This window comes from Ursus maritimus, unplaced genomic scaffold (genome assembly GCF_017311325.1).
Source record: "Ursus maritimus isolate PB19 unplaced genomic scaffold, ASM1731132v1 scaffold_3, whole genome shotgun sequence".
NCBI classification, from domain to species: Eukaryota; Metazoa; Chordata; class Mammalia; order Carnivora; family Ursidae; genus Ursus; species Ursus maritimus.
Genome location: NW_024425563.1, coordinates 5,391,776 through 5,414,883, shown reverse-complemented (window position 1 = coordinate 5,414,883; position 23,108 = coordinate 5,391,776). Strand labels below are relative to the sequence as shown.

Genomic DNA, 23,108 nt, shown 5'->3' with positions numbered 1-23,108 from the left:
TTCTGTGTCTCATCCTCTAATGTGGCTCGCTCCATCAGTATCTAGAGTTATGTTACAGTCTGCAAATGTGATTCTAGATCCGTCCATCGTTTCTCCTTGCCGTTTCCTCAGTGCTTGCCACGTACCCATCTGTTGGTGTTTGCCGGCAGCCCCCACCTTGTGACGCAGGCGTGCTCCCAGCTTCCAAGCGGTAGGGTCCTGCGGCGTGGGCGGCAGCTCGTGAGCTCTCGCTAATTTATCACATGTTCAGTCTTCCAATCAAGGATTTATCTAGCACCTACTATGTGCTATGCATGCACATTTATTCTTTTTTTCTTCATTTGTATCAACTCTATTGAGATATGCTTTACATAATTCTACCCGCTGAACATGGAGATGGGTTTTCCCATGGTGTTAACGGTGCCTGTGTAGCACCGTTACCTTCTGGAGGAGTTAGTATTTGCGTGATCAGGAAGCGGCTCTGTCTGCAGTGGAGGCCTGCAGATGTGTCCCCCGCTGTCACTCAGACTTTGTCACTTACTCGTCTCCCCTCACTCTACCCTGGCTGCGCGGACCTTCTTGCTGCCCCTCAGACACACCAGGCATCCTCCTGTCTCAGAGCCTTGGCACATGATGCCCTCCCCCCCCCCCGGAATTTTCTTTGTGTGGCTTCATGACCTCCGCATCACTTGGCTCAGTTCTCTGTTCAGATGCTACTTTATCCGAGAGGCCTGTGTGAAATAGCAAACCCCTGTCTCTCTCCATCATCCTTACTCTGAGTGATTTTTCTTCCTGATATTTGTTGCTACTTACCATTTGTCTGGGTTGGCGGTGCTGCCCACAGGATGACGGAAGTTGCCCATGAACCACAGGAGCTAAGACAGAGCGCTGTGAACTCTGTGTTGTGCCCCAATGAAGGGAAATGACCCAGATTGGGAAGAACACTCCATTGGGAGAATCCGAAGGCGGGCATTTTGCAAATGAGAAGGAGCAAGCCATCATCAGGTGGTGTGAGTCTAACGGGATGGAGATCCCCCCACCCCGGCCCCGCATGGGAGCAGAGTCGGTATGGTTTGGAGGCAGCCACAGGTAAGTAGGGAATGCCAGTGTTGCCCTGCTCCCAAGGATTTTTGCCGTCTGGGAGGAGAAGGAGGAGCTTCCTATCAGTACCATTGATGGGGGCAAGCAGCATCTTCTAGGGGGGTCAGGGTTTACATAAGGCAAGAAGGCTGTAAGGATTTTGTGGAAGAAATTAGTGTAGAGAAACTTACTTTACATGAGGGACCTTTGGAAAGGGTAAGAGGCTGGTCCACAGAGGAAGAAAAGGTTTTGGGGGAAATACAGGGCAGCCTCGGGGGTGAGAACACAAGAGAGGATCTTTCACTGAATTGGTTTGGACGGTCAGCAAGCAGCCAAGATGGCAGAGATGAGGTGTTGATTTCAACTGATGTCCTACAAGCAGAAGGTTAAAATCCAGCATGGCGTTGAGAGCACACACTGTTGCTTGACGTTCACACAGAGTGAGAGACTTTCGTTGTCTAGTACGGTAGACAGAATAATGCCCTCCCCCAGGGGGTTTCCTAAACCCCAGAACCTGCTAATGTGCCTTATATGGCACATGTGACTAAAATTAAAGGCCTTGAAGTATTCTGCTATTTGATTATGTTGAATTATTCTTCCATTCTATTGCTAAATCACATTTAGGTTATTTCTGTTTAGGGCTCTTACCAAACGTACAAATCCTTGAGTCCCTGTCTCTTGGCAGACATGTGCAGCATTTCCATAGAACATATGTCTAGAAGTGGAATTGCTTGGTTATGGAGTATGAGTCTGTCCTGATTTACTAGGTGATGGCAGACTAGTGATAATCAAACAGTAGACTACTTTAATAACAATGAATGGCCTACACTATACCCAGCTGCACGGATGAATACATATCATTTTGAGGGAGCAAAAGAAGCTAGATGCCAAAGAATGAAGTTGGAAAATCAGCAAGACTAAGCTACAATATTTTTATGGATGCAAAATTAGATGAAAAACTAAAAAAACAAAAAAACATCAACAAGGAAGTTATTGCCATAAACCTTTGGTTAAATCAGAGTGTAGAATGGGAGGTGGTAGGAATTGGGGAACACAAAATCCTAGGATGATAACCATATTCTAAGTTTTGATTAAGTGGTAGTTATATTTGTGTTTACTTTCTGATACGTCATTGAGCTCTACGTTTACCTTTTATCTCTTTTTTTATATACATGTTTCTCACAACTTAAAGTTGTGAAATAAAAGTATGACATAAAAAATATGAAAATATTAAAATTGGGGCACCTGAGTGGCTCAGTCGGTTAAGCATCTACCTTTGGCTCAGGTTGTGATCCCAGGGTCCTGGGATCGAGCTCTACATCAGGTTCCCTGCTCGGTGGGAAGCCTGCTTCTCCCTCTCCCTCTGCCACTCCCCGTGCTTGTGCTTGTTCTCTCTCTCTCTCTCTCTCTCTGTCAAATAAATAAATAAAATCTTTAAAGCAAAAAAAAAAAAAAAAAAAAGGAAATAGTAAAATTAAGGGCCTTGAGATGGGAGATTAGCCTGGGCTATCTGGGTGTGCTCACTCTGCATGAGCCCTTACGACTGGGAGACCTTCCAGGGGGTGGGCAGAAGGTCAGAGAGATGTGTGTGACAGCCCCATCTGCTGTGGTTGGCCTTGAAGGTGGACCAAGAGACCAGGGAATGCAGGCAGCTTCTAGACGCTGGAAAAGACAGATACTCCCCTAGAGCCCCCAGAAAGGAACTTAGCCCCACCGACACCTTGATTTTAGCCCAGGAAGACCTGTGTTGGACATCTGACCTGCAGAACTGTAAGATCGTGCATTTAGGTTGCTTTAAGCCACTGAGTTTGTGGTAAGGCGACCTCTCTCTGTAGGTGTTGACGTGGAATTGGAGTGTGGTCATTATCTGATTTCCTGGCGGTTCTGTTGCCTCTGGACTTGCAGCCACTCAGGCTGACTAGGAAGTTTTGCAGGCGAACACAGAGGGGCCGCATGGCTTTTTGGTAGGGACCCTAGAGCAGAACTCCCCAAAGACAGCCATACAGAGGGCGGTGGCCGACTGTCGGCCACAGACAGCAAAGGGAGACAACATAGGACCATACAAAGAACACTGGATTTCAAGCCAGAGCCTGGGTTTCGAGTTCGGCATGTGCCCATTGCCAGCTGCAGTATTGTGGGCACGTCCCTTCTCTGAGCCTTGGCTTCCTAACCCGTGATGTGTGAACGAGGGCCTCTGACATGGCTGTTGCAATGATTAAATGAGGCATTTGGGACATTACTGCTTTAGCAGGAAGTGTGGAACAGAATGCTTAGTGTACAGTGATTACTACAAATAAAGTACAGATACTGAATTTATATGGTTCAGAGTGATCACAAGATACATAAGGTAAAACTAGAAGAAATACAGGGCAAGAATAGTAAAAATGTAGAATATTAATGGTGGAAAGGCTTTTGGAGATTTTGGAACTCAAGATCAGAGATTAGTTCCAGGTCCCAGAACTCAGGTCTCAGACCCACAACATTGGATTTCCACTCAGTAGACTCTTCATCACACTACTAGGCTATGGCAATGTAACAAACAAGCAAAACTGAGAAATTCAAATAGCACAGTCACTTAAAGATTTTGTTTTAATTTTCATTTATTAGAGAGAGAGAAAGAGAGAACCAGCAGGAAGAGGGGCAGAGGGAGAGGGAGAAGCAGACTCCCCGTTGAGCAGAGAGCCCAACACCGGGCTCTATCCCAGGACCCTGGGATCATGACATGAACTGAAGGCAGACACTTAACCAACTGAGCCACCCAGGCACCCCAAATAGTATAGTCACTTGAATTGTTTTGTACAAAAGCCAAATGGCTGTGTTTAACAGATTTATAGTGTGAATTAAGTGGGCACGCTTAGATATTTTACCAAAGTTGATCAATTTCACTTATGCACAAATTCAGAGATTCTCTGAAAATTCCCCCAAAATATATTTTGCACACCACATTCTTTTTTTTTTTTTTTTTTTTAAAGATTTTATTTATTTATTCGACAGAGAGACAGCCAGCGAGAGAGGGAACACAGCAGGGGGAGTGGGAGAGGAAGAAGCAGGCTCCTAGCGGAAGAGCCTGATGTGGGACTCGATCCCGGAACGCCGGGATCACGCCCTGAGCCGAAGGCAGACGCTTTAACGACTGCGCTACCCAGGCGCCCCTGCACACCACATTCTTAAACATTAAAAAAAAAAGTACAGCAGTAGCATAATGCGTAGGTTAATAAAAATGAAAATATTTTAGGGGCGCCTGGGTGGCTCAGTCCGTTCAGCGTCAGACTCTTGATATCAGCTCAGGTCATAATCTCAGGGTCGGGAGGTTGAGCCCTGGAACGGGCTCTGCGCAAGCCTGGAGCCTGCATCATCTGTCCCTCCCTCTGTCCCTCCCTGTTCCTCTGCCCCCCCACAAGTAAAAAAAAGAAAACATTTTAACACCTTAAAAATGATTGCTTCGGAAACCAAATCAAGAATATTTTAATGTTACTTAAACTAAATGTAATGAGCTATGTTTAAATGGAAAAAAAATGTAGAAACTAAAGACAGGCAGAAAAGAAAAGGCAAGGAAGGAGGCAGAGCCTGCGCGAGGCCACAAAGGCATTTGCCCCACCCCCAGAGAGAAAGTGCCCCTGATTGCAGGCTGCAGAGCAAGTCTCTGCGGGGAAGGCGGAGTGAGCGCCCAGGGGTCCTTGGTACATCCCACACACGCTCTCTGGGAGGAAGGCTGGGAAGGGTCCTCATCAGGTGAGTTTGACCTCACGCCCCTCACTCACTCTAGGCCCCAGGGAGAGTTTGGCTTAATCTGGGAAGATGGCAGTCTGGGATTCTATGGGATTCAGATGAATGTCCAAGAGGCTATCTCCTTGAACAGGAAAGAGCATCATCCTTCCTATAACCGAGGCCAACAGATGCAGAACAAATGCTCCCTTTCCTGGCAATAAACTTGAGATTCCCACGGAATCTCCTTGTGAGTGTAGGAATTTGCCGAGAGGAATTCCATGCGGCATTGTTCTCGTCACAGTGTGTAAGTAACCCCCGTAAAATGCTTCAGGATGAGTGTAAAAACAGTACAGTTCGTGTGCCAGGAGGTGCCAGGTAGCTTGTGCCCATAGGCTTCACAGTTTAAATTAGAATTAGGAAAAGCTTGATATTGCACATAGAATAATTTTAAATTCTTTTGCAACTTAAAGATACTACACTTGTGGTCTTTCTGGGTCATTACAGTTGTCAAAAGGTGAAATACTAGAATCTTTAAATGCTAAGGGTACCTACCCTGCCTACGGTAAATAAGACACAAGTCAGTGTGAGAAGAAGGGCTTTTTGTTATTGCTGTTGTGGTGGTTGTTCCGTTATTTGGGAGACGATAAGTTACTTGGGAAAGAATTTTATCTTCATCTCATACCATAATCCAAATAAATTCCAGCTTTATCATTAGTTTTAGTTTTAAAAAAATCATTAAATTATTATAAGAATTTAAAAATTACAAAAAGAAAACCTAGATCAATACTCACCTGTTCAATGAATAAAGAAGAAATTTCAAAGCTTAAACCTGAGGGAAAGGACAGCACTGACTACCAAAATAGTAAACCTATTGTGAACAAAAAATGATAAAATTAAATAACAGTAGACTAGGGGAATTAGTACAACTTCCATAGGAAAAAAAATTAATATTCTCAGTATGTTAAATGTGTCTACAAAGCCATTAAAAAAAGAAAAAAAAAAAAAACAAAAACAAACCCAGGGCTCCAACACCTGAATGGGCAAAGGATATAAACATTTCATTTAGAAATGACTGATCACCTGAAAAAAGTTCAACCTCACTAGTTATAATTTTAAAAAGATGTGTTTTTTTAATTGAACCACAGTTGACATATAACATTGTATTCATGTCAGGTGTACAACATAATGATGTGTGATACACGTATATATTGTGGAATGATCGCCACAGTAAATCTAGTTAACTTCCACTACCTCACGTAGTTAAGCTTTTTCTTCTTGTGATGTGAGAACTTTTAAGATTCAGTCTTAGCAATTTTCAAATATACCATACAGTATTGTTAGTTATCGTCACCACGTTGTACATTACACCCCAGGACTTATTTATCTTATAACAGGAAATTCGTACCTGTTGGCCACCTTCCCCCGTCTCACCCACCCCCTCCCTCTGGCAACCACCAATCTGTTCTCTGAATTGAAGAGTTCAGGGTCTTTTTTAGATTCCACATATAAGTGAGATCATACAGTATTTGTCTTTCTCAGACTGACTTCACCTAGGATAATGCCCTCAAGGTCCATCCATGTCACAAATGGCAGGATTTCCTTCTTTTTTAGAGCTGATGTGATAATAATGTCCCATTGTGTACATACTACAGCTTCTTTATCCCTTCATCCGTGGATGGATACTCAGGGTTGTTTCTATGTCTTGGCTATTGTAAATAATGGTGCAGTGAACGTGGGAGGACAGAGAACTCTTCAAGGTGGTGATTTCATTTCCTTCTGACGTACACCCAGAAGTGCAGTTGCTGGATTATATGGTATTTCTATTTTACAATGTTTTGAGATAACTCCATACAATTTTCTATAGCGGCTGCACCAATTTACATCCTCACAAGCAGTACACAAGGATTCCCTTTTCTCCACATCCTCGCCAACACTTCTTCTTGTCCTCTTAATAATACACATTCTGACAGGTGTGAAGTAATATCTTATTGTGGTTTTGATTTGCATTTCCCTGATGATGAGTGATGTTGAGCACCTTTTCATGTGTCCCCCTAGTCCGGGGCGGGGAAGGGACAATGAGCCGTTCTGCAGGCAGTCGGGGAAGTTTGGGTTCTAACATGGGACTGGAAATCCTCATTGCTGAACTGAGACAGTGTTTCCAACTTCAAGTAACTATGAGACTTTCAGTTAACGAAAGAGTCACCCGGGAAGTCTTGGACCTGCTCTGGTTTGTAACTAAGGGCAGGGAAAGGACCAGTCCTCCCTGTGGATTGAAAGGAACAAAATAAAGTGGCTCTTCCAAAGAGTCCTGCTTATTCAGGAAACCAGTAGAATAGACATGAGCCTGAAGATGCCATTTTGGATGGGTAGATAAGAAACCAGTGAGTGAGCTGAGGCATCAAGTTTCTATCGCTTTTAATGATTTAAAATACCATGTGAATTGCACATAAGAATAATTGCACTTTAGTTAAGATGTGGGGGACATACTCTTTCTTTCCTAAGGATGTTAGTGGGGTTTTTTGAGATATCATTCACATGCTATTCACCCATTAACGTATGCAGTGTTTTTTAGTATATTCACAGGATTATGCAACCATCACCATAACCTAGTTTTAGAACATTTTTTCCCACTAAAGAGAAACTCCATATGCGTTAGCAGTCACCTGCCATCGCTTCTAATCCCATTCCCCCTCCCCTCCACCAAACCCTCCACAACCACTAATCTACCTTCTATACATATAGATTTTTAGCTATTCTACGCATTTCATCTGATGGAATTATATAATATGTGGTCTCTTGTGACTGGCTCCTTTCATTTAGCGTGATGTTTTCAAGGTTTGTCCATGTTGGAGCATGGACAGTATTTCATTCCCTTTATTGCCATTACGTGGATATATCCCATTTTGTTTATCCGTTCACCCTTCGATGGCATTTGAGTTATGACTCTTTTATTCTTAGGAAGAATGTTGCTATGAGCATTCATGTACAAGACTTTGTACAAACCTAAGTTGTCTTTCTCTTGGGTATTTGTGTACCTAGCTGTGGAATGGTTGGGCTGTGTGGCAACTGTATGCGTAATTTTGAGGAACTACCACATCATTTTTTAAAGAGACTGCAACATTTTACGTTGCTATCAGCAATGGACAAGGGCTCAAATTCCTCCACAATCTCCTCAACACTTGTGATGGTTTGCCTTTCTGATTATAGCCATCCTAGCGGACATGAAGTATTATCTCACTGTGATTTTGGCCAGCATTTTCCTAATGATGAAAGATCCTGAGCACCTTTTCATATGCTTATCGGCCATTTGTCTATCTTCTTTGGAGAAATGTCTGTTCAAATCCTGTGCCCATTTTTTTTTTTTTAAGTAGGCTCCACGCCTAGCATGGAGCCCAACATGGAGCTTAAACTCACAACTCTGAGAGCAAGACCTGAGCCAAGATCAAGAGTTGGATGCTTAACTGACTGAGCCACCCAGGTGCCCCTCCTTTGCCCATTTTTTAATTAAGTTTCCTCCTCCTCCTCCTTCTCCTCCTCCTCCTCCTCCTCCTCCTCCTTCTTCTTCTTTTTTGAGTTGTAGGAGTTTCTTATATATTCTAGATACAAGTCCTTTATCAGATGTGTGATTTTCAAATAATTTCTCCCACTTTGTGGATTTTTTTCAACTTCATGGTGTTTGTTTAAGCACAAAAGTTTTTAATTTTGATGAAGTCTTATTTATTTTTTCTTTTGTCACTTGTATTTTTGGTGTCATGTCTAAGAAATCATCTAACCTGAGGTCAGAAATGGATGCCTCTGTTTTCTTCTACAAGTTTTATAGTTTTAGGTTTGACCTTTTTAGGTCTGTGATTCATTTGAGTTAGTTTTTGTGTTTGCCGTGAGGGGATCCAACTTCATTCTTTTTTTTTTTCCCCTTAAGTAGGCTCCACACCCAGTGTGGAACCCAGTACAGAGCTCGAACTCATGACCCTGAGATCAAGACCTGAGCTGAAATCGAGAATCAGATGCTTAACCAACTGAGCCACCCAGGAGCCCTTCTTTTTTCATGTGGATACCCAGCTGTGTTGGGACCATTCATTGAAGAGAATGTTCCATCCCCCATTGAACTGGCTGGGCACCCTTGTCAAAAATCAACTAACCACAGACGTTTGGTTTATTTCTATACTTTCAATTCTATCCCTTTGGTCTCTATGTTATCCCTATGCCAGCATCATATTGTTTGTTATTATAGCTTTGTAGTAAGTTTTGAAATCCAGAAGTCCTTCAACTTTGTTCTTTTTCAAGATCATTTTAGCTAATATGGATTCCTTGCGTTTCCATATGAATTTTAGGATCAGTTTCTCCAAAGGAACCAGGTGTGATTTTGATAAGAATTACACCAAATCTCTAGATCAATTTGGAGATTATTACCACTTTAACAATATTAAGTCTTCTGATCAGCCTTGGAATGTTTCTTATACCTTCCTATGATTTTATACAAACTCTGCACCTGAATTTTGAGGTCTCTCCCAATTTGAGCCTATTAAGGTACTTTAGCAGCATGTATTCTTCATTTTGGCCATGCCAATTTTCCCCCATGTTTTCTAAACAGATGCTCATTAAAGCTTGAACTCAAGAGCAAAAATAATTATGCATTTTTGCATCCCAAGCACCAAAAAATACACAAGTTATCCTTGCATTACACATTGGCTAAGTTGAGTCAATCAATCAAGGCCAAGCTATAATACCATTTTTTAAATTAAAGCCCAACTCAATTCCACCTGCTTCTTTAGAATCTTCCCCAAACCACTGTCTAACCCACAGTTCACCAGCTTCTTCTGAACATCTATGGCACATCATTGTACATGATATGGTACAAAATAAAGTATGTGTTTCTAGTCCCCACCCACCCCCGGTGAATCTGTAAGCACTGTAAAAGCCAAACACATGGTAAATGCTCAACAAATACTCCTTGCACTGAACTTTGATTTGGGTTGCCAGCTGTCTTATCCATTTGCACTAACACTAGCCTATTCTTGCCTCCCCAGGAGATGTGCTGGTGTTCCTGGATAGCCACTGTGAGGTGAATCATGTGTGGCTGCAGCCCTTGCTGGCTCCCATTGCCAAGGACCCCAAAATGGTGGTGTGTCCTCTGATAGATCCCATTGACCATAAGACCCTAGAATACAGGCCCTCTCCTGTTGTAAGGGGCACTTTCACCTGGAATCTAGAATTTAAATGGGACAATGTTCTCTCTTATGAGACGGATGGACCAGAAGGACCTACTAGACCCATCCGGTAGGAGATTTCTTCAGGTTATAGGAATATGTATTGGAACCTGGGGCAAAAAATAAGATTTCAGAGATGATTCTTTCAATTTCTTGGGTTTAATGAAGAGAAATATTGTGTTATTTATCTTGTTTCTAAAAGTCTATAATAATAGAATTTGGTAGGTTTTTAGTTTCTTTGGTTGGAAATGAGCATCTCACCCCAGTTAAGAACACTGCCATGGATAGTGTCCCTCTGGTTTCAGGTGTCTGTCTTTAGAATGTGGACTTGGTTATCAGGAGCAAATTGCATGTGGTCAGTGAACAAAATGCTAGCACTGTGGGTAGCCCAGAAAAAGTAGATGTCTTTGCTAAATTCGTATATAAATTTATCTAAGTGCTTTCATCTATAATATTATAGAGATGAATATGATTTTCCTAGATTATTAGTCTCGGAAAATGTATTTCTAAGTGAGAACAATTTGATGTTGTGACTTTTAACTGTATCTATGAGGCTATTTCTGAAGAGACTTCCTCCAGGTCACTCCCCGCATTTGCTGGTAACTGACGCCCAGCTCCTCCTCTTCCTCTACTACTAAGCTCTTTGTTTTACAAATCACACAGAGTAAATTTTCTAACACTGTAGCCTGGCAAGTTCTTGATCTTTGTCTCTATTTTAATTTAAGTAGAACTCTGTGACCTTGTGCAAGTTACTTAACCTCTCTGCACCTTATTTCCTTATATGTGGAGTATGGAGGTTAATGATACTTCACAGGGTTGTTATGAGAATTACAGAACAATATCTGTCTGTAAAAAGTGCTACATCGATGTTTATCACTGTTAGCAATTATTATTCCTATAGACATATCCTGGACCTTTCATCTTCTCAATTACCAGATATCTGTCTCTTCGGCCACAGCCTAAGATGTTCCTGATTTTTTCCTGCTATGCTTCACCCACAACTACCCCTGGACATCATCAGGATCTCCAATTCTTTGATTTCTGTTTTTACCCCTCATGGTTTCTCTCTTCTCTCTCTTTTTTTTTTCTTTTAGATTTTATTTATTTATTAGAGAGAGAGAGTGAGAGAACACTCCTATCTAAGAATAGGGAGGAATGACTGGGAAATTATTAGGTCTTTATGCTGGAAACATAATGGGATACTATGTAGCCATGAAGCATGACTACACCTGCAGTCTTCCACTGCCTACTCTAACCCAGCGATTAACCAGCTCCAGGGGACTCAGCCTTTGGGATGACTCTCTGTCCATCTCTCTGCCTGTCCCCATGGTCCAGGCCCTCTCTGTCCCAGGCTTAGACTCTACACTGTAAAGGACAGTCTGGCCTGCAGGCTCCCCTCCCTCATAGCCTTACTGATAACATAAACAGTTGATTCAGAGTATGTTATATGCCCCATGCATTACACACTGTATACCCTGTGTATATGCTGTATATCCTCCCTTGAACTCCAATCAGCACAATCTCCAGGGCTTCCTCCTACCACCCACCACACCTACCTCTTTGCTCCTTCCATCTCTTCTGCCGATTCCTCCTCTTCTCTCCGACCTCAGTTCTTGATCCTCTTCTCCACCTCCCTGCACTCACAGAGTGCTTCTTGTCCATCTTATGCTGAGGACTCCCAAAGTTCTGTCTCCAGCCCCGGTGGCTCGCAGCGTGCCAGACTCTTCCATCCACCTGCCTACTGGCATCTCCACTTGAATGCTGACTTGACATCTCAGACATGTCCCCAGTTGAATCTTTCCACCAAAACCTACCCCCGCCGCCTCCACCATCCCCATCTCAGTGCATGGCAACTCCACCTTCCAGGTACCCAGGCCAAAAGGCTGGGGTCAGCCTTCACCCTTCTCTTCCTCCTACACCCACATCCCACTCATAAGCAGATCTGCTGATTCCATCTTCAAAATACATGAGGAGTTGGACCACATCTCATTACCTTCATTGCTGGACCCTTAACCACCATCCCATCCTCTTCCTCTGGGACCACTGCAACAGTGGGTGCCCCTGTTTCCACCCTTGCCCCCGCAGGAGCTGGGACCTTGGCCTGTCGATTCTCTAATTTATCTCTAACACATCATAGGTGTTTAATACATACTTTTAAAAAACTGAATGAATAGATGAACATGTAATTATTTTCACACTACTTACTTTGGTGTTATCGGGCCCTGCTATTGGTGGACAAAAAAAAAGATGCTTTGGAACATTATGGTTTTCCCAAAAGTAGATATTATAATTCACTTAATGTGCTTAGAAAGGGAGATTTGTAAACTCTAATACCCAATTCAGTGGTTGTCCCCAGGGGAAACTCACATTCTAAAGATAATGTTCCCACTCAAGAAAAAGACAACATTGAGAAGATATCATTATACAATTCAGTGAGAGCTGAGTAAAAGTTACTACGGGGCACCTGGGTAGCGTAGTTGTTTAAGTGTGGGACTCTTGGTTTCTGCTTAAGTCGTGATCTCAGGGTCTTGAGGTCAAGCCCCACGTGGGGCTCCGAGTTCCATGTGGGGTCTGCTTGAGTTTCTTCCTCCCTCTCCTTCGGCCCCTCCCCACCCCGCACATGCTCTCTCTCTAAAATAAATAAGTAAATCTTAAAAAAGAAAAGTTACTGCATACTTTTAGGTAGTTATGGTTTCAATTTACTACTTTTACATACATAAATATATATTAAGTTAACAATTTTGGTATCAGTATTGCTGTTTTCTAGTTTTTTTTTTACGTTATTGCTAATATTCAATATAATTTTGGCAAAAAGTCCAGAATGACTGAATCTGTGATTTAATATTTTATGTGTCCTTTTTAGGTCACCTGCAATGGCTGGAGGAATTTTTGCTATAAATAGGCATTATTTTAATGAGATTGGAAAGTACGACAGGGACATGGAACTCTGGGGAGCAGAAAATTTGGAACTTTCACTAAGGGTAATTCAGACTTGGCCTTTTAAATAGTTACCTTTGTACAGAGAGAGCGAAAGCTGACTTCAGGTAAGGAGACACCCTGTGGTGCTTATGCCCAGTTTTCCTGCCTGGGCATCTGGTACCATTCCCACATCACATGAAGTAAATGACCTATGATGGGACTCCTCGCAAAATGTGACAATAGTTAGTAAAATACCAGCTTTTATTATCATATGTTTTGTCATTTCTAATGTATGGTATATTGAATTAATGTAATGCTTTTATTTATTTGTGAAAACTCTTATTCTTTTTTTGAGGGAAGAGCATTTATTTTTTTTTCAATACAAAAGCAGTATATGGTTTTTATTTTTAAATATATAGAAAAGCAAAGGGCATAACAGAAAATACCTGTAAATCTCATTTCTAGATAGTTGCTGAGTTTATATACATGCTGTGCTTCTAAAAATGTGATCATGTTATGCAAACTGTTTAAGACCTGACTATTTAATTTAATATAATTGAACATCTTTTAATCTTCATACGTTCTCACTGGCAGATATGGTTCTTAACCAACACATTCATTTGATTCATCTATAGGGAGTTTTAAGCATGTATTTGGATGCCAATTTTTGTTGTTGTTGTTGAAGTCGTTTTTTTTAAATTAACATAGAATGTATTATTTGTTTCATGGGTACAGGTCTGTGATTCATCAGTCTTACACAATACACAGCGCTCTCCACAACACATACCCTCCCCAATGTCCATCACCCAGCTATCCCACCCCTCCCACCCACCTCCCCTCCAGCAGCCCTCAGTTTGTTTCCTGAGATTAAGAGTCTCTTATAGTTTGTCTCCCTCTCTGGTTTCATCTTGTTTCATTTTTTCCTCTCTTCCCCTATGATCCTCTGCCTTGATTCTGAAATTCCACATATGAGTGAGATCATATGATAATTTTCTTTCTCTGATTGACTTATTTCGCTTAGCATAATATCCTCTAGTTCCATACATGTCATTGCAAATGGCAAGATTTCAATTTTTGATGGCTGCATGATATTCCTGTGTGTGTGTGTGTGTGTGTGTGTGTGTGTGTGTGCGTGTGCGTGTGTGTGTGTGTGTGTACCACTTCTTCTTTACCCATTCATCTGTTGATGGACATCTAGGCTCTTTCCACAGTTTGGCTATTGTGGACATTTGAAAGTTCTTCTTTATTATACTGATGGTCTAGGTGGTTGTGGTGTGGTGAAAATAATAGGATTAGGCAGTGGGGGACTTGGGTGCCACCAACTATACAGACTATCTCAGGCCTCAGTTTCTCCATCTGCAAATTGAGAAGACTCGGTAGGGGTTGTCTGGGTTGTCTCTCAACTCTTGAATCCCCGGGATACCTGCTACAACATGGGTGGAACTTGAAAACATTATGGTGAGTGAAAGAAGCCAGATACAAAAGGCCCACATATTGGTATGAATGAGTCCACTCCTAGGAAATGTGAAGACTAAGCAAATCCATAGAAACAGAAGATAGATTCGTGGTTGTCAGGAGCTTGAAGAAGGAGAGTGAGTGCTGATGGGTCCCAGGGCTCTTTTTGGGGGTGGTGAGAATGTTCCAGAATGAGATAGTGGTGCTGGTTGGACAACCTCGTGAAAATCCCGAGTCACTGAATCGTATACTGTGAGAGGGTGAATTTCTTGTAGAATGTGAATTACATCTCACATCTAAAAGTTGATTTGACTTCTAAATATTCCCATGATATTAGATCACTAGACATTAGGCATCAGAATGGGTCCCAGCTTTGTCACTAACTTGCTGTAGGATCGTGGGTCAGCCATTAATTTTTCTAATTCCCCATGTCCTCACCTGGTAAATAGGAATAAATATAAATGCCATTCTCAGAATTTTGTGACGATTTTTGTGTTTTTGTGGTCTTTTTAAATGTTTATTTAAATTCCAGGATAGTTAACACAGTGTTACATTTGTTTCAGATGTACAATATAGGAATTCAGCAATTCCATGCATCAGCTGCGCTCATCAGGACAAGTGCCCTCCTTAATCCCCATCACCTGGTTCCCCCTCCCCCACCCTCTCCCCTCTGGTAAACATCAGTGTATTCCCTAGAGTTAAGGGTCTGTTTCTTGCTTTCTCTCTCTCTCTTTCTCTCTTTTTTCCTTTGCTCATTTGTTCTGTTTCTTGAATTGCAATTTTGTGAACATTTAATGAAATAATTGGGGTAGAGAAAAGAAGTATGAAGTAGCTATTCCTGGAGAGAGAGTCTGAAGAAAATATAAGAGTGCCATTCAGATGTTTATTGTGTGTTTATCATAGGTAAGTTTTGGTTTTTGACTAAATTCTAACAGGCTTTTATCATGTTCACTTTGGGGTGCCTGGCTGGCTCTGTCAAAAGAGCCTGCGACTTTTGATCTCAGGGTCGTGAGTTCGAGCCCCACATTGGGTGCAGAGGTGACTTAAATAACACTTAAAGAAATAACGGTCACTTTGAGCTGTGCATACAAATCTGGGCTGTGAGTTCACCATTATTATCCTTAATTTTTGTCTCACTTTTCTCTGCCCGTTTGTCTCTTTCCAGCAGAGACAATCCAGTGCAAAGAAAGCAGCTTAATCAATGACTAAGTTCAAATCTTGGCTGAGCTTTAAGCTTCCTTGCAGGTAAAATGAAAAAAAAACCAGAGATCCCTATTACAACGCTGTAAAGACAGATCCTTTCTAGAAGCTGCCTCATAAGTGACAGGTGTAGTTATTCTTTGTTGCCCTCTGTTCTTTAGACTTTGCAATCATCTGCAGAGATCATACTCTGAATTGCACATATTATCTTAGTGTGTATTAAATTGTTTGCTATATTTGCTTTTTGTGTTTTCTTTTTCTGATATATTTTTTTCTGTTTTGGATTTTATCTCCCTCTTCCTTCTTTTGGCTTTTACATTGTTCACTCAAAGTTCCTTTAAGCACAAACTCCTTTTATAATGCTTCAGATAATTTATTTTGAATATAAAAATATCTGGAGCAATATATTTTTCCTCTTAAGGCCCTATTTGGCAGTATGTCATAAGCTTCTTATTTTCATTACTTCTCCCCACCCCCATCATGTGTTCCCTTCTGATCCAGGCATTATTTTATAATGTTCATGTCTTTGGTACTTTTCATTGTTTGTTGATGCTTCCTTGTTTTATTACATGGCTCTCTGTGAATATGGTATATGGTATATTAGGTCCCCTTCTCAGGACCTAATATCTTAATAAGCACATTCTTGTGTCTCAGAATAACATCAATTTTGTGAACAATACATGCATATTTGAAGAGGGAGTATATTCCTTTTCCTGGCTCTGTATTCCCTCCAGATAGCAAATAACAGCTAACTTATTCAAATGTATTAATTTTCAACTACTCCATTCCTAATGGCCCCTTCATATTTTTTAAGTATGTGTGGGTCTCTCTTTTCATAAACATGTAAATTAGTAAATAGCTAGGGTACTCTCCTGACACTATCAGCAGTCTGTAACCAAGATAAGTAACCGTGTCTTTCCGGAGAGATCATTGACATCTGTACATACATCTTCATTTCTCACTCCTCATTCCAATAAATCCACATCCTGGTGGCCTCAGCACCTTGGGACATCATCCTGGGAACTGTCACCAGTTTAATATTGATGTCGCTAATGGATGGCATTTGTTCTTCTGTATACTGGAGGACTGCAACATTTGACACCATAGACCAGTTTTTTCCAGACGTTTTCTTGTAGTTTAGAACAACGCTCCTGGTCCTCTTCCACAGCTCTGTTCTCAGTGTCTGCAGGAGTTTCTTCTGTGCATCCCGGAAGCATGGGTGTTCCCGAGACTGGTTCTTGTCAACTGTCCCTTCTTATCCCATGTGCTCCTCAGGGCTCAGGGCTGACCTCAGCTGTTTTGTACCTGTGAAGCCACATTGGTTGTTAATATAGTGCAATATTTCCTAACCTGGTGGGGAAGAACTTCGACTCTGAGTCAACAGAATATCGCCCATGGACAGCCCACTGACCCCGCGGATCCATGGGCTTTCCATGACCCAGCAACTAAAGGGACAGCGCTGGGCAGGGCAGGGGCACAGGATGTGTTGTCGCATCTCTGTTCTGATTGGCCTGGGTCGTGTCGAACCTTGCTAATATTTTTCAGGGCACACCTGCATCAACTCCCACGGCTCTAACACCTGTGTGGCGACAGTACCCAAGTCTACGTTTGCTTAAGGTTAAGACTGTCTCAAGAGTTCTAGTCAGGTCCAATGTAGCCATCAGGTAGGAGCACCTGCTGTGTCGGGCTATGCCAGATGCTGGGCATTCAGAAGAAGGCACAGCCTTCATCCATCCATTCACTCACTCACTCACTCAACAATCCTGAGAGCCTGTTATGTGCAAAGTGCTGGGCTAGTGCTAAGTACCATGGCGCACAGTGCAAACGTGGCTCCTGCTGGCATGAAGCCCCGTGCTGCTAACGGGGAGAGAGTGGTTAGTTAGTTATTTTTGATAAATGCAATGAAGGAGAAATACAGAGCACTGCGAGATCAGATAAAAGGGGAGTCTAGCCTTGTGTCGGGGGAGGGGTGTGTCTTAGATGGCTTCCCTGCAGAAATGGCATTTTTAAGTTACGGTGTAACGGATAAAGATGTATTTCATTTATCTGACAAGGTCTTACGTATGTGACATGCACTGCTCTGGACCCTGACAGATACTAACTTACTTATTCTTCCTGATAAACCTGTGAGCTAGGTGCATGATCTCCTACTTATCGTGGAGAAGCTGGGGCACAGAGTGGTCGAGTAACTTGCCTCGATTCACAGAACCTGGGGGTATATTCTCCAGACCTATCATTTCCTGCTTTGTACTAGCTACTCAACTTCAGGTCTGGACACCTCGCCAGCTCCATTCTATTGTCTCTAAGCCATTTCTCTCTGGAAGCCTCCAAAGCTCTGACTGTGTTTTAGTTGCCCTGCTACGGTCACTCTGGAAAGTGGGGATGGGCTGGGTGCCCATGAAGCTGCAGCTTCACCCCCAGCCTCAGGATGCTTCTCCCAACCAGGCTGCAGATCCACACTTCAGTTTCCTGGTGGAGTGGAGGCTGGCCTCCAGCAGTTTCCAACAGTCTGATGGCTTGGGGCTCCATCCTGGTGGCCCCAGATGTGGGCAAGGTGCACTGCTCCAGCCCTGGAACCTTGCCATATGCTCTGAGGATCGTCTGCCTCACTGTGGGACGGGACCTCTTAGATACTGACGCCAGCTTAGATTCAGCCCAAGGTGGGCAAACCTCATTGGATGCTGCGATTTGAAAGCAAACCGTGTGCTGGCGATGGAGAAAGGGCGGAGCAAAGTCTTAGAGTCTCCGTAAGGGGGGATTGGGCATGCTCCTCGGCAGCCTCCCGCTCTGACCACAGCTTGCCAGGGCGTCACTGGGTTACTTCCGTGTGCTCAGAATTTCCACCTCTCATGGGTTGCTCCAAGGCACTCTTTCTCTTCTCCGTCCACGCTCTTAGTAACCTTATCTACACCATACTTCAATGACTACATGCCAATGACACCGTTCTAGCTCCTTCCCAGGTCCTTCTGTGCCATAACTTGTATGTCTAATTGCCTATAGGTTACTCTCCTATAGGATGAATATCCCATGAGTATCCTAAACCCAACATTTCAAAAATGGAGCTCTTTCTACCCTCTTGAACCCATTCTGCCTCCCATGTTCTTTTCCTCTTTGGGTGGATGACATGCTACCCTCCCCCTACCTGCAACCATCCATCCCCCATCCCCCTAGAGTACATTCTTGGTCTCCACTCTCCCTTTCATGCCCTACTTTCCCCCACCATGTATGGTTAGATCTAGGTCTAAGTCATCACTCACCTCTGTCCACTTTGCTCTTTACCACTACCGCAGTCCATAGTTACAGCTTTGATGTAATTTTTCAGGAAGGCTTTCTTGACTTTTTTTTTTTTTTTTTAGATTTTATTTCTTTATTTGAGAGAGCAGGAGAGAGTGAGAGAGAGCTCACAAGCCGGGGGAAAGGGTAGAGGGAGAAGCAAACTCCCTGCTGAACAGGGAGCCCGATATGGGACTCGATCCCAGAGCCCTGGGATTATGACCTGAGCCAAAGGCAGACACTTAACTGACTGAGCCACCCAGGTGCCTGTGGAAAGCTTTCTTGACCTTATCCTCACTCCCCCTGCATGCCGACGCACATGTGTGCACACACACACCCACACACAAACACAACTCGGGTCCTTTCTCCTGTGTATGCTTATGCATTACAGCGCTTGCTTTACCCATTACAACCCTTTTTCTGCTGTACACTAGTTGTCACTTGTCTGTGTGTTCAGGGCAGGCTCTGTGGGGACACAACCTGTGTGGTCTCATGTGGGGCCACGCTTGGAAGGACCCCACACTTAGTGGAATACTCTGCTGTTGCCTTCCTGAAATTTTTTTTTTTAAGATTTTATTTATTTATTCGACGGAGAGAGAGACAGCCAGCGAGAGAGGGAACACAAGCAGGGGGAGTGGGAGAGGAAGAAGCAGGCTCATAGCAGAGGAGCCTGATGTGGGGCTCGATCCCAGAACTCCGGCATCGCGCCCTGAGCCGAAGGCAGAGGCTTAACCGCTGTGCCACCCAGGCGCCCCACCTTCCTGAAATTTGTTATAATTTTTGAATCAGAGACTCCAGTTTTATTTTGTGCTGGGCCCCCATCAAGCTGTGTACTCACCAGGGTGTGAGCCCCGTCAGGGCAGGGACACCATCTGACTTGTTCACAATTGGGTCCCTCGGCACCTGGTATGTTGACCACGTAAAAAGTGGTTGGGAAATACTTGTAAATGGTTGAACCACTTGGAGTCTAAGAAGCCTCATGTATAAATGATCAGAATAATCATGTGCCACCACTGAGGCAATGTGCATTAGCATTTAAGACAGTGTCTGCCACCTAACATGCCCTCAGCCAGCGTTGGTTCCCTTTTTTCTATGCGACAGCTATCCCCGAGTTCTCATTTAAAATAGTATCTGGCTGGCAGCCTCTCCTAACTTTCTGCTGAGATGTTTATTGAGACTGGAGGAGATGGGATCCCACTAGAAAATAAATCTGATGGACTGCCTGAACCTGGAAGGCAGCCCCATAACTGGGAACATAACAGTGGAACAGCCTGAGAAAATCCTACCCTCGTTTTGTCACATGAGGTCCCCCTCCGTCACCTCACAAAAACAAATACAGATTACAGAAGTAAGAAAATACTTAGTAATGCCCTGATTTCTGCCTGCAGACTCAGAAAATAGGCAGCCTTCCAACCCATATGTGTCAGTGGAGAAGGGCCAGTGAGGCTGGACCATGATACAAGGGGAGAAGGGTAAGGCAACGCCAAGAGGGGGCAAGGGCAGGACGCCACAGGACCTTGTAAGGATTTAGATTGTATCATATGCACGGTGGAATGCTGCAGGTAGGTTTTAAGTAGGACGGTGATGGAGATGAACAAAGTGGAGGATAAGCAGGGAGAGCAGGAGCGTCTTGTGATGATCTGGACAAAGAGTGATCTCGGATGGAACTAGAGTGGTGGTAATGGAGGTGGAAGGACTGGACAGATTCCAGGCATATCTTACGAGTAGAGTGGGTGGAACTTAGAGACCAAGCAGGTAAGATGGATGTTAAGAGAAAGTGGCGTCCCGGACAACCCATTATCAGTCGGCTAATGCCATGATGATGGTGTGTTACAAAAGCAGCTCGACACTGAATGGCTTAGACCAATAAGCATTAGGTTGTTTCTTTCATATGTTCATGGGCTGGCCAGGGTGACTCTGCCTCTGAATTTAGATGGTCTGGGCTCGGCTCTAGTCTTTGACTTTGATTCAGGTCTGTTCATCATTCTAAGAGTATTCGAATTCTGCTCGCGTTCTACTAGTATTACTATCCTACTAGTATTTGCAGTACTAGTATACGAGTGGTAACTAGTAGCAACTCAGCATATTCTTCTCATTTGGATGAGCAAGGATGCAAAAGTCAAGCCAAACCACAGCATATTTAAAGCATCAGCATGCATCATGTCTGCTCCTGTTCTGTTGGCCAGAGCACCAGAGGGACAAGCCCAAAGTCAGGATGTCAGAGGAATAAACTTTGCCCCAAAGTGAGGGATGGGGGAGTGAGCTAATATTTGCCAAACAGTATTTCCATCTATCACACCAGGTTTCTAGAATAAGCAACCAAGTGGATGGAGGTCTTTTTTACTTAATGAGTAAAACTGCAGTTAAGAGAAAAATGTCCCCTCATGTGTTAGTTAGCTTTTGCTGTATAACAAACTATCCCAAAACACAGTGGCTTAAAAGAGCAAATAATTGTTATGTCCCATAATTCACTGTGTTGCTAAAGTGGCTTTTCTGGTCATAGACAGGTTGGCTGATTTTTGTTGCCTGTCGTTGCCTATACATCTGTGTTCATCCGGAGGCTTAGCTGGTGCTAGAGAGTTTTGGATGACATCACTTGCATGTCTGGGCATTTGCCCAGTGATAGCTGGGGTAGTGGAGATGACTTGCCATTTGTCTCTTACATCAGTCTGGCTAGCTCTGGCTCATTTCCAGTGAAATGGTCACAAGGTTCCCAAGAGTAGCAAGAGAAGGCAAGTCCCACGCAGCAAACACTTTTCAAGCATCTGTTTGTGCCACATTTGTTAAGGTCCCATTGGCCAAAGCAAATCATGAGGCCAAGGCCAGATTTAAGAGATGGAGAAATAAGCTTTACCTCTTGATGGAATGAGGTACAACATTACATTGCACAGAAGTGTGCATATAGGAATGAAGAGGATCTGTGGTCATTCTGGCAACCTCCCACACTTCCCAACAGCAGAGATACACGCTTATTTACAAACACAAACTCAAAGCATTTTATAAGTATCAAATTATCTAATACTCTTCACAATCTCATGAGGTGGGTACTGTTATTCTCACTTTATAATTGAGGAAACTGAGGCACAAATTGGTTGAGTAACTGCAGTAACTTGCCTTAGTTCATACAGCTGATGGAGGACTCAAACCATACTGAGAAGCCCCAGAGTCTGTGCTCTTACCCACTGTGTTACCCTAACTCTCAATGGGGTACTAGTGCTATTACTCCTCCTCCTCTTACTACTAGCAGTAGAAACTGGGAGCTGGCTGGACAACTTCCCGCAGAATATCTGCGGAAGCAAGCTGATCGTCGTCTACATGGACGGCGAGCCCGACAAAATGTATGTCCAGATGGATCGTGTCTCTCTTGAGAATGAATCAACAGTAAAAGAACAAAACATAAGCCCTATGAAGGTTAGGCTAAATTGCTATCGCTTCCTTCAATTTGATTTTTTAAAAAGATTTATTTATTTATTCCAGAGGTAGGGGGAGGATCAGAGGGAGAGAGAGAATTCCAAGCTGACTCCACAGTCAGGGTGGAGTCCAATGTAGGCTCAATCCCAGGACCCTGAGATCATGACCTGCTCTGAAACCAAGAGTCAGACATGGTCAACTGACTGCGCCACCCAGGCGGCCCATGATTTTTGAGAAAGTTTTTTGATGAAATTTTTACTCTTGTACCTCTTTCATCACTAGGATTACTTTTGTTTTCTATTCTGTATGGCAGATTTCTTTTCTAATCAAGAAACATTTCAAACATATAATAAACAGTGCTTTCTCCGGTCTAATTATTAAACAGATATTAATGATCTTCCAAGTTTCCTTAAGTTCTCACTTTAAAAAAAGAGAGCTTTTGATATATAACAAAGCGCCCCCAAACAGTAGCTTAAGTGAACAACTGTGTAGTTCTCAATTTCGGATGAAAATGAGATCCAGGGGCACCTGGGTGGCTCAGTTGGTTAAGCGTCTACCTTCGGCTCCGGTCACGATTCCAGGGTCCTGGGATCGAGCAGCTGTGGGCTCCTTGCTCAGCAGGGAGCCTGCTTCTCCCTCTCCTGCCTGCTGCTCTGCCTGCTTGTGCTTTCTCTCTCGCGAACAAATAAATAAAATCTTTAAAAACAAAAAATAAAAACAAAAAAAGAATTGGTCACGTATGAGGGAGACAGAATCACTTAGTATTCAGAGTGCTGGCTCTGAGGCCAAACTTCCTGAGTGTAAACCCTGCATTCTCTGTCACTGGGCAAGTTTCTTTCTTTTCTTAATTTAATTAAATTAATTAATTAATTTTTT

The 23,108-nt window shown here is 43.1% G+C and overlaps 1 protein-coding gene across 1 annotated transcript in view; it reads left to right on the top strand.

Annotated features, from left to right (window-relative positions):
* The window catches only part of GALNTL5 (polypeptide N-acetylgalactosaminyltransferase like 5), a 56,073-nt gene that overhangs the window by 28,201 nt on the left and 4,764 nt on the right, over positions 1 to 23,108 (top strand). The window contains exons 7-8 of the mRNA XM_008688598.2: positions 9,795 to 10,044; positions 12,838 to 12,955. Of these exons, the coding sequence (XP_008686820.1) occupies positions 9,795 to 10,044; positions 12,838 to 12,955 (368 nt within the window). The remainder of the gene's footprint in view (positions 1 to 9,794; positions 10,045 to 12,837; positions 12,956 to 23,108) is intronic.